We start from the raw sequence: 12,552 nt of genomic DNA on the forward strand, positions 1-12,552 counted from the left end.
CATGTGTCAACTGTCATGATGGCAAAACGTGGTCCTGGAGACACCTTTGCCAGGTGTCTCAAATGTGTCTGTCTGTGGACAGATTTTGTTAGCACTACTTTACAGGTATGTTCATCACAATGAAGGCGGAGTTTGAGAATGGGTGTGGTCCTAGCAAGGGGGGCCACATTCGGCTTAAGTCTCCGGTGTCGCGGGCGGCTGTTGTGATCCTATCGCAAGATGGTGTCTCGTTGCAGTTGCATTTGCATTCGCGCAGTGTTGTTGAAATATTCAGTGTATATTTGCCTGCACTTTTACATGAATCTTAATCGCTCGCACTGGTTATGAAATTGTTAAGACGTTGTATCGTCCATTTTGCTAACTGCCACCTGAGAGAACATACTGCATGGGCAACGTATATTGTGTTGAATGATGTTTATTCAAACTAAAATACCTCCTGGATGACCACCAGGACAACAGTTACAGCAGATTGAGTCATTTAGTGGTATCTTCGAGGCACACATGGAAAAGAGTCATACTAATAGTGAGTGACGATCTCCTCCCACTATTGTCAGTTAAATACAATAAAATATTTATGGTCTATAGAAAAGTAAACGGAATCTTCATTTTTTAAAAAGAATCTAAAGAGGTAAAGAAAGACATCCGTAGATATGTGGAAAAGGCTAGAAGGAAAACTCCTTTAGATACAGTAGATCGCTACACAAAGTTACTGTTGACAACTTTGGCATCAGTGGATAAATCCCTTATATAAAAAGACGACGTAAAAATTAAATAGAGGCACCTGCTTATGAACAATATTGGTAGCATTGCTATTTGTATCATTAACACAGTCATATGTAATAAGGCAGAATAACCATCAGCTGACCTTCCTCATAGAAGTTAGCTTGGTGTTTGCTTGTTTAAGTCACTGAACTGGTGGCGTAACTGTACATCGGATAGCAAAGCATTTAACACAAGTCAAACGTCACCAGTATGCCATTGAGCAAGACATTGTGTATCTCTGCTCTCTGGCTGTACTGTTGTTACGCTCATACATGTATTTTGAGTTGCGATATGAAAATGACAAAATATTAAGACGTCACCATGAACACTCATCGGCAATAAAGGCAAGAATAATAGCTCATAAGGAAGCACCTCAAGTGTTACAGGAAGAAAAAAAAACATTTACAAAAACATAAAAACAGTTCAAAATCTTAAGAGCCAGTATAAAACAAAGATTTGAAATGCATGATTGGCTACTTAACATGGAAGTCAAATGTTGTTGTTGTGGTTGCCGTGGGCCCCAGAGGTGGACTCGAGCTCCTTATTAAAGCTACTGGGAAAGGGAAGCTGCTGAATTAGCAATTAATTAATTCGTTAATTAATTGAATTAGCCAGGATTAGCCATTTCTGCAAAGTGCAGTTTTAGCCCACTGATTTTGGCGCCACTCTGTCTGCCTATTGGTTCCACAAACATGAATGTATATCGACAGGATCGGCTAGGGTGGAAGAAAACTACAACGAGGCTGTCCCACACTGATATATGTAGAGAATTTAAATTCATAAATACAATTCAAAATCAGTTTCTCTCAAAGGCTGTTTTCACAGTGCCGCGATCTTGAAGCTGTAGCTGGGACTAATTTTGGTGCCTAATAATTACTTCGAGAAACGTTGTAGTGTGTTTCCACCCCGAGATCCTCAAAGAAATCAACCTAAGGGCTACTTGAGTTAGCCTGGGTAAACCCAGCCTTCAATGTCACAGGCTATGCCTGTAGCGTACGTTTCTTTGTGACCGATAGTACATATAGGTCACGTGGAGGCTGGGTTTACCCAGGCTATACTTGAGTATGGCATGTGGTGGCGAAGAGAAGTTACCTCCCTCATCCACAAACTAGTCTTCTTCTTCTCTTAGTAGGGCTTCTCTGCTTTTAGACTTCGGTATAGGCAGCAGGTGAACACCATCCCTATGATCTGATGGGATGGAGAGCGGAAACGTAGACATCAGTGAGACCGCAATGTGTAAATGTCTGTATCAACTTCATCTTTGTTTATGTGTGAGCAGATTGTTGAAATGATCAAAATAGCGTGCGTTCCTCACCTGTACACAGGCAATCCCGACACCCACCGCGCCGATGATCTTCAGATGATCCAGGATGAAGTTCTCCAGGTTGGTGATGCAACCACCCTAAATGGAAAATGAAAACAAATGAAAGCTATATACATTTCCCCATTAAAATATCTAAAAACGAGTAAACCAATGTTATGTTATGTATGTCATCATCAGTGATGGTATGACATCATTGATGACATCACTATGACATCATCAGTTCCCTCAATTGCTCAATTGAGAGATAAATACCGTTTAAAACTATATATATATATATATATACAGTATATATATATATATATATACAGTATATATATATATATATATATATATATATATTAGTTGTGTTCTTATTATCCCAAATGTTTCCAACAATGTTCAAACCCAGAGATATCCGTATTTTTATTCAAGGAGAGGGAGCATTTGATTTCACTTTAGATTCACTGGCTCACTCACATTTACAAGACCCTCTCTGCCTGACACCCCCCCTACCTGCATCACACATGACCTTCTCTGCCTGACACCCCCCTACCTGCATCACACATGACCTTCTCTGCCTAACACCCCCCCAACCTGCATCACACATGACCTTCTCTGCCTGACACCCCCCAACCTGCATCACACATGACCTTCTCTGCCTGACACCCCCCTACCTGCATCACACATGACCTTCTCTGCCTGACACCCCCCTACCTGCATCACACATGACCTTCTCTGCCTGACACCCCCCTACCTGCATCACACATGACCTTCTCTGCCTGACACCCCCCTACCTGCATCACACATGACCTTCTCTGCCTGACACCCCCCTACCTGCATCACACATGACCTTCTCTGCCTAACACCATCACACATGACCTTCTTGGCCTAACACCCCCCCTACCTGCATCACACATGACCTTCTCTGCCTGACACCCCCCTACCTGCATCACACATGACCTTCTCTGCCTAACACCCCCCCTACCTGCATCACACATGACCTTCTCTGCCTAACACCCCCCCTACCTGCATCACACATGACCTTCTCTGCCTGACACCCCCCTACCTGCATCACACATGACCTTCTCTGCCTAACACCCCCCCTACCTGCATCACACATGACCTTCTCTGCCTGACACCCCCCCTACCTGCATCACACATGACCTTCTCTGCCTAACACCCCCTACCTGCATCACACATGACCTTCTCTGCCTAACACCCCCCTACCTGCATCACACATGACCTTCTCTGCCTGACACCCCCCTACCTGCATCACACATTACCTTCTCTGCCTAACACCCCCCCCTACCTGCATCACACATTACCTTCTCTGCCTAACACCCCCCCCTACCTGCATCACACATGACCTTCTCTACCTGACACCCCCCCTACCTGCATCACACATGACCTTCTCTACCTGACACCCCCCCTACCTGCATCACACATGACCTTCTCTACCTGACACCCCCCTACCTGCATCACACATGACCTTCTCTGCCTGACACCCCCCCTACCTGCATCACACATGACCTTCTCTGCCCTAACACCCCCCCTACCTGCATCACACATGACCTTCTCTACCTGACACCCCCCCTACCTGCATCACACATGACCTTCTTGGCCTAACACCCCCCTACCTGCATCACACATGACCTTCTCTGCCTAACACCCCCCTACCTGCATCACACATGACCTTCTCTACCTGACACCCCCCCTACCTGCATCACACATGACCTTCTCTGCCTAACACCCCCCTACCTGCATCACACATGACCTTCTCTGCCTGACACCCCCCCTACCTGCATCACACATGACCTTCTCTGCCTAACACCCCCCCAACCTGCATCACACATTACCTTCTCTGCCTGACACCCCCCTACCTGCATCACACATGACCTTCTCTGCCTGAAGCTTCTGGCATACTCTTCGCGCCCAGCCAAGCGCATAGGGCGCACGGCGATTATGACGACATCGCACGGGGCGTGTCGGGGGTTGAGGCCTGAGCGCAGCGCGGCGCGTCCATGGAGATTTTTCTATCAGCGCGTCGGTTTTGCTGCCTGTGCCTGAGATCTCCGTGGTAGGCTATCAGCGGATATCTGCTGTGATTGAGTCCTCACCGTCGTAAAGTCGCCTTCAAAGCATGCTGTTCGATTATAACGAACTAGTTGTGTGGCTTAGCCTTCCCAAATGTGGAGGGGTCGTTTTTTATAATTTAATACATAGAATTGGGAACGTTACATTCAATTTCATTCAGACTGCCTGGAGCCTGGAGCTGCGCACTGAGTATGTTCTGTTTTGGCCTGCGCAGAGTGCGCGCGCCCTCCTCTGAGCCCCGCCTCCAGCGCGTGCGCGAAGAGTATGCCAGAAGCTTGACACCCCCCCTACCTGCATCACACATGACCTTCTTGGCCTAACACCCCCCCCTACCTGCATCACACATGACCTTCTCTACCTGACACCCCCCCTACCTGCATCACACATGACCTTCTTGGCCTAACACCCCCCCCCTACCTGCATCACACATGACCTTCTCTGCCTGACACCCCCCTACCTGCATCACACATGACCTTCTTGGCCTAACACCCCCCCCTACCTGCATCACACATGACCTTCTTGGCCTAACACCCCCCTACCTGCATCACACATGACCTTCTCTGCCTAACACCCCCCCTACCTGCATCACACATGACCTTCTTGGCCTAACACCCCCCCTACCTGCATCACACATGACCTTCTTGGCCTAACACCCCCCCTACCTGCATCACACATGACCTTCTCTGCCTAACACCCCCCTACCTGCATCACACATGACCTTCTCTGCCTGACACCCCCCTACCTGCATCACACATGACCTTCTCTGCCTGACACCCCCCTACCTGCATCACACATGACCTTCTCTGCCTAACACCCCCCCTACCTGCATCACACATGACCTTCTCTGCCTAACACCCCCCTACCTGCATCACACATGACCTTCTCTGCCTGACACCCCCCTACCTGCATCACACATGACCTCTGCCTGACACCCCCCCTACCTGCATCACACATGACCTTCTCTGCCTGACACCCCACTACCTGCATCACACATGACCTTCTCTGCCTGACACCCCCCCTACCTGCATCACACATGACCTTCTCTACCTGACACCCCCCTACCTGCATCACACATGACCTTCTCTGCCTAACACCCCCCTACCTGCATCACACATGACCTTCTCTGCCTAACACCCCCCTACCTGCATCACACATGACCTTCTCTGCCTGACACCCCCCTACCTGCATCACTTGTTGCACACACAACACCCAGTGAGGACCTCACTGCATATTTATAAATTCCCAAAACCAACACCTCCCTCTTGCATCATTTCAATCTGCTGCTGCCTGTGACTGGACTGCTCTGCATCAAACCCTCAAACTGGACAAACTCATTCTCATTGCTGCCTTCAAAGACGCCGTCTCAGACATCCTCACTTATTCTGTGAGGACTGAACTGTTTTTCCATCATGTAATATTCCCATAACTCTCTCTCTCTCTCTCTCTCTCTCTCTCTCTCTCTCTCTCTCTCTCTCTCTCTCTCTCTCTCTCTCTCTCTCTCTCTCTCTCTCTCTCTCTCTCTCTCTCTCTCTCTCTCTCTCTCTCTCTCTCTCTCTCTCTCTCTCTCTCCATATTGCATTTGTTGATTTGCTTGCCTGTGTTTGATTGTGCCTATGTTTGTTGTTATTATCAGTGTTGGGGGTAACTCATTACAAAAGTAACATATTACATGTAATATATTACTTTTAGCAGTAACTCAGTAATATTGGTATATAATACCAATAGGATTTCAGTAATATTATACCAGTTACTTTGCGAAGTAACACAAGTTACAAATTTAGTTCAATTTTTTAAAATCAAAGCATATAAAGATACAATCATTTCCTAATCAAACCTACTGTATATGAGAATAACAAAGGAAAATTATAACATTTAGAATTTTCAACGGTTTACACTGGCTTCAAGATGGTTATTGTTCATCGCAGCAGAAAATGACATATTGTACATTTAAACGTGTCTTCATGTTGCATCAGTCATCGAGAGAGCAACGCCAAAGTCTCACAGCAAAAGAATGGGTTTGGATATGACAGCTCTTCCTTCTCTCTCACCTTATACCTTCTCTGTCTGCCTTGATCTTGAAATACTGAGACATGACAGAAATATTGATGGAGCGCGCCCGCCCAGCTGCATTGAAAATTCAACCTTTGGCAACTCCCCCACCCCCACCCCCACCCCCCAACCCCACCCCCACCCACACCCCCAGGGGGGGCGGCGTCCCTCACCTCCACCTTGTAGATGTTGGAGGGGTGGCCCCTGCGGCCGCAGCCCTCGGAGGGGCTCTTACAGCAGCTGTCAGGCACCACTCTGCCCTTCGCCTCGCTGGAGCGGATCCAGGCACTCTCCGCCCAGTCCGATGAGTTGTGGCTCCCACAGCATTTGAACTGACAGGGATACAGTCAGAGACAGAGGAAGATGGGAAAAGTTACAGCTGATAACCGAATGGAATCATCAATTTCATTTGGAGTAAGGGTTGATGATGATGACGACAACTTCTTATGCACAGATGAATGGCAAGGCGAGAAATGTATGCAACCAGGTGGGGGCGCCTGTTCGGGGCGGAAGGGAACTGGTGGGAATAGCGTGAGTCCTCGTCCACGTGAAGCTCCCCGCTGTCAGGTGAAAAGAAGCGGCTGGCAACTGCGCATGTGTCGGAGGAAGCATGGTGCAAAGCAAAGGCTTAGTCTGTGTTCACACCTGGCGCTTAACATGCACAGAACTGAAGCTTGAGGCAGGCTTCAAGCTGAGCCGACGCTCAACCGGTCACACGAGAAGCCTTCTCTTTTCCCTTCAGCGCCTCGCTCGGCACGCCTTGAACCCGCCCACAACTCCCATTGACTTCATGCGTGGCAGCTTCACGGAAAATAGGACTGAATCCTGAACGATCTCTTGAGCGCGGCTTGAGCAAGGCACGGCTGGTGTGAACGGCTTCGCCTGTTAACAAGGACGCCTAAATGAAACTTGTGTGTTGTTCAGCGTAGGTTGAGCTTAGGTTGAGCGTTGCTTCGGCGTATGGTATGAACCATATGGTGTAAGTCATGCCCTCTTCCGGGTTCGGCACATTTCACTCGACCAACACCGTCTTTTTTTCTTCCCAGAGTGAAATGTTTTATGGTCTGTCGTGATTCTGAATATAGTTGAATCGCTTGGTTTGTCCAAGTGAAACTCTTTAAATACGCATTTTAAGAATCGTCTCTAGGGAAATGAATGGAAAATTCACTTCTTCAAGTCCTCCGGGCAATCTGGTGATGGCGAGACATACTGTAGGCACTCTACCCTAAACGAACCACGCCGGTCAACATTCCCTCTGTCTTTTGGATCAAACGAATGGTAGGTGTGATCATTCTTTTTTTTTTTTTTCCAAAATGTTTTTATTTACAGTTTGTTATCTTTACAATACATAGACAAAACAACACCTACAACACAACAACAACACCAACACCCACACCTCTGCTCCTCCAATTTGTACATGGGTAATCTTAAACCACTTTTTTTTTTTTTTTTTTTTGCATCATACAAGTAAAGAAAATAAATAAAAACAATGTATCAAAAATACATTCAAGCTTCTGGAACTGCACTGCCATCACAAAACCTTATTATGCTTCATCTTCTGCTAAATTTAAATTACCAACATAACTTATGAATGGCGTCCAAATATCTTCAAATATATGTTGTTTAGCCTTCAATATGTAAGTAATCTTTTCAAGTGGAAGATTTAACAGCATCTGTCTAATCCATTGGGTTGAGCTTGGTCTGTGAACCATTTTCCACAACAGTGCAATACATTTTTTAGCATTGGGCAAACCGAGATCTATAAATTTCATTTCACTTTTACTATATCTGTGATTCTCTGGGTATAAACCTAGCAGAAAATGTTTAGGGTCCAGTGAGACTGGTTTTGAAATAATCTCCTCGATCATGCTTCTTACCTCTTCCCAAAATAACTGAATTTTCCTACATTGCCACATGCAATGAAAGAGAGTTCCTCTTTCCTCTGTACATTTTGTACATGTGTCAGGTATGTTTTTGTTATATCGATTTAGATCCATTGGGGTCACATACATCCGCATTAACCATTTGTATTGTATCAATTTAAGTCGTGAATTTATAGATAGAGTATGAACTTCCTCACAAGCTGTTTCCCAATCTTCCTCTGAAATTTCAAGTTCTAAGTTTTCCTTCCACGCATTCAGCTTATAACGTGAGTTCTCAGGTGAGCGAGATGTAAGTAGACAATAAAAACCTGATATGATTCCCTTTCTCAGACTGTCGCCTGTCATCATTTCTTCTAAATTTGTTTGTAGAGGTTTGGTCAATATATTGTTTTGATTTGTTCTAACAAAATTTCTAATCTGAAGATATTTGTAAAAATGCCTTCTATTAAGATCAAATTTACTCTCCAGCTCTTCAAAAGACATCATATCATCTGAATCGTGCATATAAAGGTCTTTGATAGTTTTAAGTCCCTTAGAGTCCCATATTTTGAACGTTGCATCTGCCCTTCCTGGTATAAAAAATTGATTCCCCCATATCGGACTAAATTGAGACAACACTTGTGGTTCATTTAGATATTTTTTAACCTCATACCATACCTTTATCATATGTTTTACAATTGGATTTTTAGTTCGTTTTTTTAATTTTTTTACTGTATCTGAATATATATATGAGGGAAGAGGTAACTTTAGACCGTGAGATTCCATCTCAACCCAATGTGGAGAATCATTTGTGGAAAAATAAAACATAATAGATCTCAGCTGCACAGCCCAATAATACCACAGAATGTTTGGACATTTTAACCCCCCCCTATCATACGGAAGATATAATAAAGTCAAGCGGATTCTTGCCCTCCTATTGTTCCATATAAATTTAACAAACAACTTCTTTATAATTGAAAACAGGTCTGAAGGCGGTGGCAATGGAATGTTTTGGAACAGATAAAGTAGCTTTGGTAATACATTCATTTTTAAAACATTGATCCTCCCAATTAAAGATATTGGTAATGACATCCATCTTTCAATTGATTCTTTAATTCCTGCTAATATGGGTTCGTAATTAGCTTCAACAACATGCTCTAACTCAGGCAAGATTTGTACACCCAAATACTTAAACTGCTCCACCACATTGAATTGAATTACTTCTGGAAATGGGTTCCTTCTTTCATTTTCATTTAGAAGTAGTATAGAAGACTTGGTATTATTTACCTTATACCCTGACACTTCACCAAATGTTTTTATCAGCTTTGACAAGGTTGGAATTGATTGCTTTAAATTTGACATGAATAAGATTACATCATCAGCGTACAAGGCAATTCTATGTTCTGTCGGCCCTACCGAAATTCCACGAAATTGTGGATGTGAACGTATTGCTATTGCTAATAGTTCAATGGCTAACGTAAACAATAAAGGTGAAAGTGGACACCCTTGACGGCAACCTTTACTGATCTTTATTGGTTTTGAAATATTCCTGTTGGTTAAGATTTCAGCTGTAGAATTTTTATATATTATTTGAACCCATTTTATGAAGTTATTCCCACATCCAAATCTCTCTAATATTTTGAAAAGATAGGGCCAATGTACTCTATCAAATGCCTTTTCGGCGTCCAATGATAGTAGTGCTGTGTCTGGTGTTCCTCTGTTATAGTGAATAATATTCAATACTCTCCTCACATTGTGAAAACCTTGCCTTCCCATTATAAATCCATTTTGATCTTTATTAATAACAATTGGTAGTACTAATTGTAAACGTCTAGCTAAAACTTTGCATATTATCTTGAGATCAGAATTTAACAAACTTATGGGCCTCATGTTCTCACATTTATTAGATGGCTTGCCTGGCTTTGGCAATAAAGTAATTAGGGCGCCATTCATAGAAGATGGTAAGCTATCATTCTCAAATGCTTCCAGAAACATTTCCAAGAGTGGTGCTAGCAGCTTATTCTTAAATTTCTTATACAAATCAATTGGAAGTCCGTCAGGGCCTGCACTTTTGCCAGACTTCATATTATCAATGGCCCTCCCAAGTTCTTCTACATTAATTTCTAGTTCCATGTTTTCTTTATATTCATTTGGGATATTTGGTATAACTTGTCCATCTAAAAACACATTAAGACTTTGTAAATTAATTTCATTCTCTACCCCATATAATTCTCCATAATATCCTCTAAAGGCATTATTAATTTCGATTGGATCTACAATATTATGCCCATTGGATATAATGGTTGAAATCGACGTTTTAGTTTCTAATTGTTTAATCTGCCACGCTAATAATTTTCCAGATTTATCACCTTGTTCATAAAATGCCTGATTTAATCGTAATAGACTAGCTGCAGCTCTAGAGGTAGATAGCTTATCATATTCAGCCCTTAAAATAAGTAATTCTTTTTCTAATTGCGGGTTTCTGTTCTCATAAATTCTCTCTTGAAAAGCCTTTATCTTATTTTCCAACTTTAATCTCTCTTCTCGTGCCTTTTTTGATTTTGAACCAGTATAGCTAATAATATGTCCCCTAAGGAAAGCCTTAAATGCTTCCCATTTTATGCCTGCAGACGTTTGCGTAGTATTCATTACAAAAAACTCATCAATATGTTTTCCTATATATTCCACAAATTGTTCATCTTGTAACCATCTATGCTGAAAGTGCCATCTACTAGGGTCTTTGGTCAATTTTGCATCCACATATACTAAACAACTAGGTGCATGATCTGAAATCACAATAGCATCATAGAAACAGTTATGTATTTTGGATCGTAACTCTGAAGAAATTAAAAAATAGTCAATTCTGGAAAATGTCTTGAATACACTAGAATAACAAGAAAATGACTTATCTTGTGGTTTCATTTCTCTCCATATATCCATCAACCTTAGTTCTTTAATAAAATTATGAATAACTGCTCTACTCCTATTATGTGATTGATCTATTCCTGTTGATCTGTCCATACTTGGCTTCAGTGTGCAATTAAAGTCACCTGCTATTATATATTGTCCTACCAATGTTGAGAGAGTAAGGAACAGATCCTCAAAAAACCTAGGCTCATCGGTATTGGGGCCATACAAGTTTACTAAATTTAAATTTTCTGAAAGCATAAAACCCTGGACTATTAAATATCTTCCCAATCTGTCTTTAATTACGTTTTTTACCTGAAATGGCACTGTCTTATGGATAAGTGTCATCACTCCCCTGGCCCGAGATGAACATGATGCCATGTATACGCTACCCTGCCACCTCCTCATAATCTTTTTATTATCCTCCTCTAAAAGATGAGTTTCCTGTAAGAACACTATTTTGGAATCCATATCACTTAATTTATTCATGACCTGTTTAACTTTCCTAAGCTGTTGAAGGCCTCTGCAGTTCCAAGAAACAAAATTAAGTTTTACTCCCTGAGACATTTTTAACAAAAAACATTAGATTACCTAGTAATATGAAAATAATAGTAAGATAGAGCAGCCTAACACACATGAATGTTACAACCCACATCCAACACCAACACCCCAAACACAAACTCCCCAATTCCCACCTTCGTGAGAACCCTTCCAAACACATAAACATGTCGACTTCCGTTATCACTATTGACCGTTCCACACCTAGTGAGGATCAGTCAGTCCACTCCTTACTTCCCACTCACCAAACAGTCCCCTCTGCCCCTCCTACTGCAAGGTCAATTTCCTCTCATCTGCAACCTGATCCAATTTTTACTTTAGGTCTGTACCTCATAAAGGCTTCACCTGATTTCCCCAATTTGCATTCCTTCAACCAAGTGCCAGATTTCGCGCTCTTAAAAAATAAAAATAAACTTAAACTCCACTCTATTTAACAACCTGTGCCTTTTTCTTTCTTTTTTACCGTGTTTACCATTCTTTTGCTTTTAAATGTCATATTTTCCCTTCTTAGAAACTCAAATTACACTCTTTTTACAACCCGTTACAGAGAAAAAGGAAGAGAAAAAATAAAATAAAATAATAAAAATCAAATTACACCTTTTTTTTTTTTTTTTTTTACCATGTGTTATTTTGTTCCTTATTTTTTACAGTACTTAAACACACTTTTACTTCAAGATGATATACTCCTTCTTAGAGTGCCAAACAATAACATTCTCAAAGAAAATAATACAAGAAGAAAAATTAGAAAGATAAGCCTTTCTCTAGTGCCAACACTTTTTTTTTTTTTTTTTTTTTACAGTGTAATTTACTTTTTTTTTTTTTTTTGAGTGTAGTATGTCCGTTTTGTAAGTCCGTATACCTATGCATAGACGTATATAGAGTGATAGTAACCTATGTTATATAAACCTCCCCAAAAGTGTAAACAACAACTGCAATTCAACTTAAATTTCAAGGCACAGTGTTACTGAGTTCTGTTGCTAAATAGCCATTAACGTTACCCCTCCTCATTCCGGTGCA

The 12,552-nt window shown here is 42.3% G+C and overlaps 1 protein-coding gene across 1 annotated transcript in view; it reads right to left on the reverse strand.

Annotated features, from left to right (window-relative positions):
- Positions 1-419: 419 nt before the first annotated feature.
- Positions 420-12,552, reverse strand: part of LOC310791289 (CD151 antigen-like) — a 60,806-nt gene continuing 48,673 nt past the window's right edge. Inside the window, exons 6-8 of the mRNA XM_083652976.1 lie at positions 6,382-6,540; positions 2,078-2,164; positions 420-1,950 (exon numbers count right to left, since the gene is read on the reverse strand). Of these exons, the coding sequence (XP_083509102.1) occupies positions 1,888-1,950; positions 2,078-2,164; positions 6,382-6,540 (309 nt within the window). The 3' untranslated portion in view covers positions 420-1,887. The remainder of the gene's footprint in view (positions 1,951-2,077; positions 2,165-6,381; positions 6,541-12,552) is intronic.

Source organism: Poromitra crassiceps, assembly GCF_964638095.1.
Source record: "Poromitra crassiceps genome assembly, chromosome: 16".
NCBI classification, from domain to species: domain Eukaryota; kingdom Metazoa; phylum Chordata; class Actinopteri; order Beryciformes; family Melamphaidae; genus Poromitra; species Poromitra crassiceps.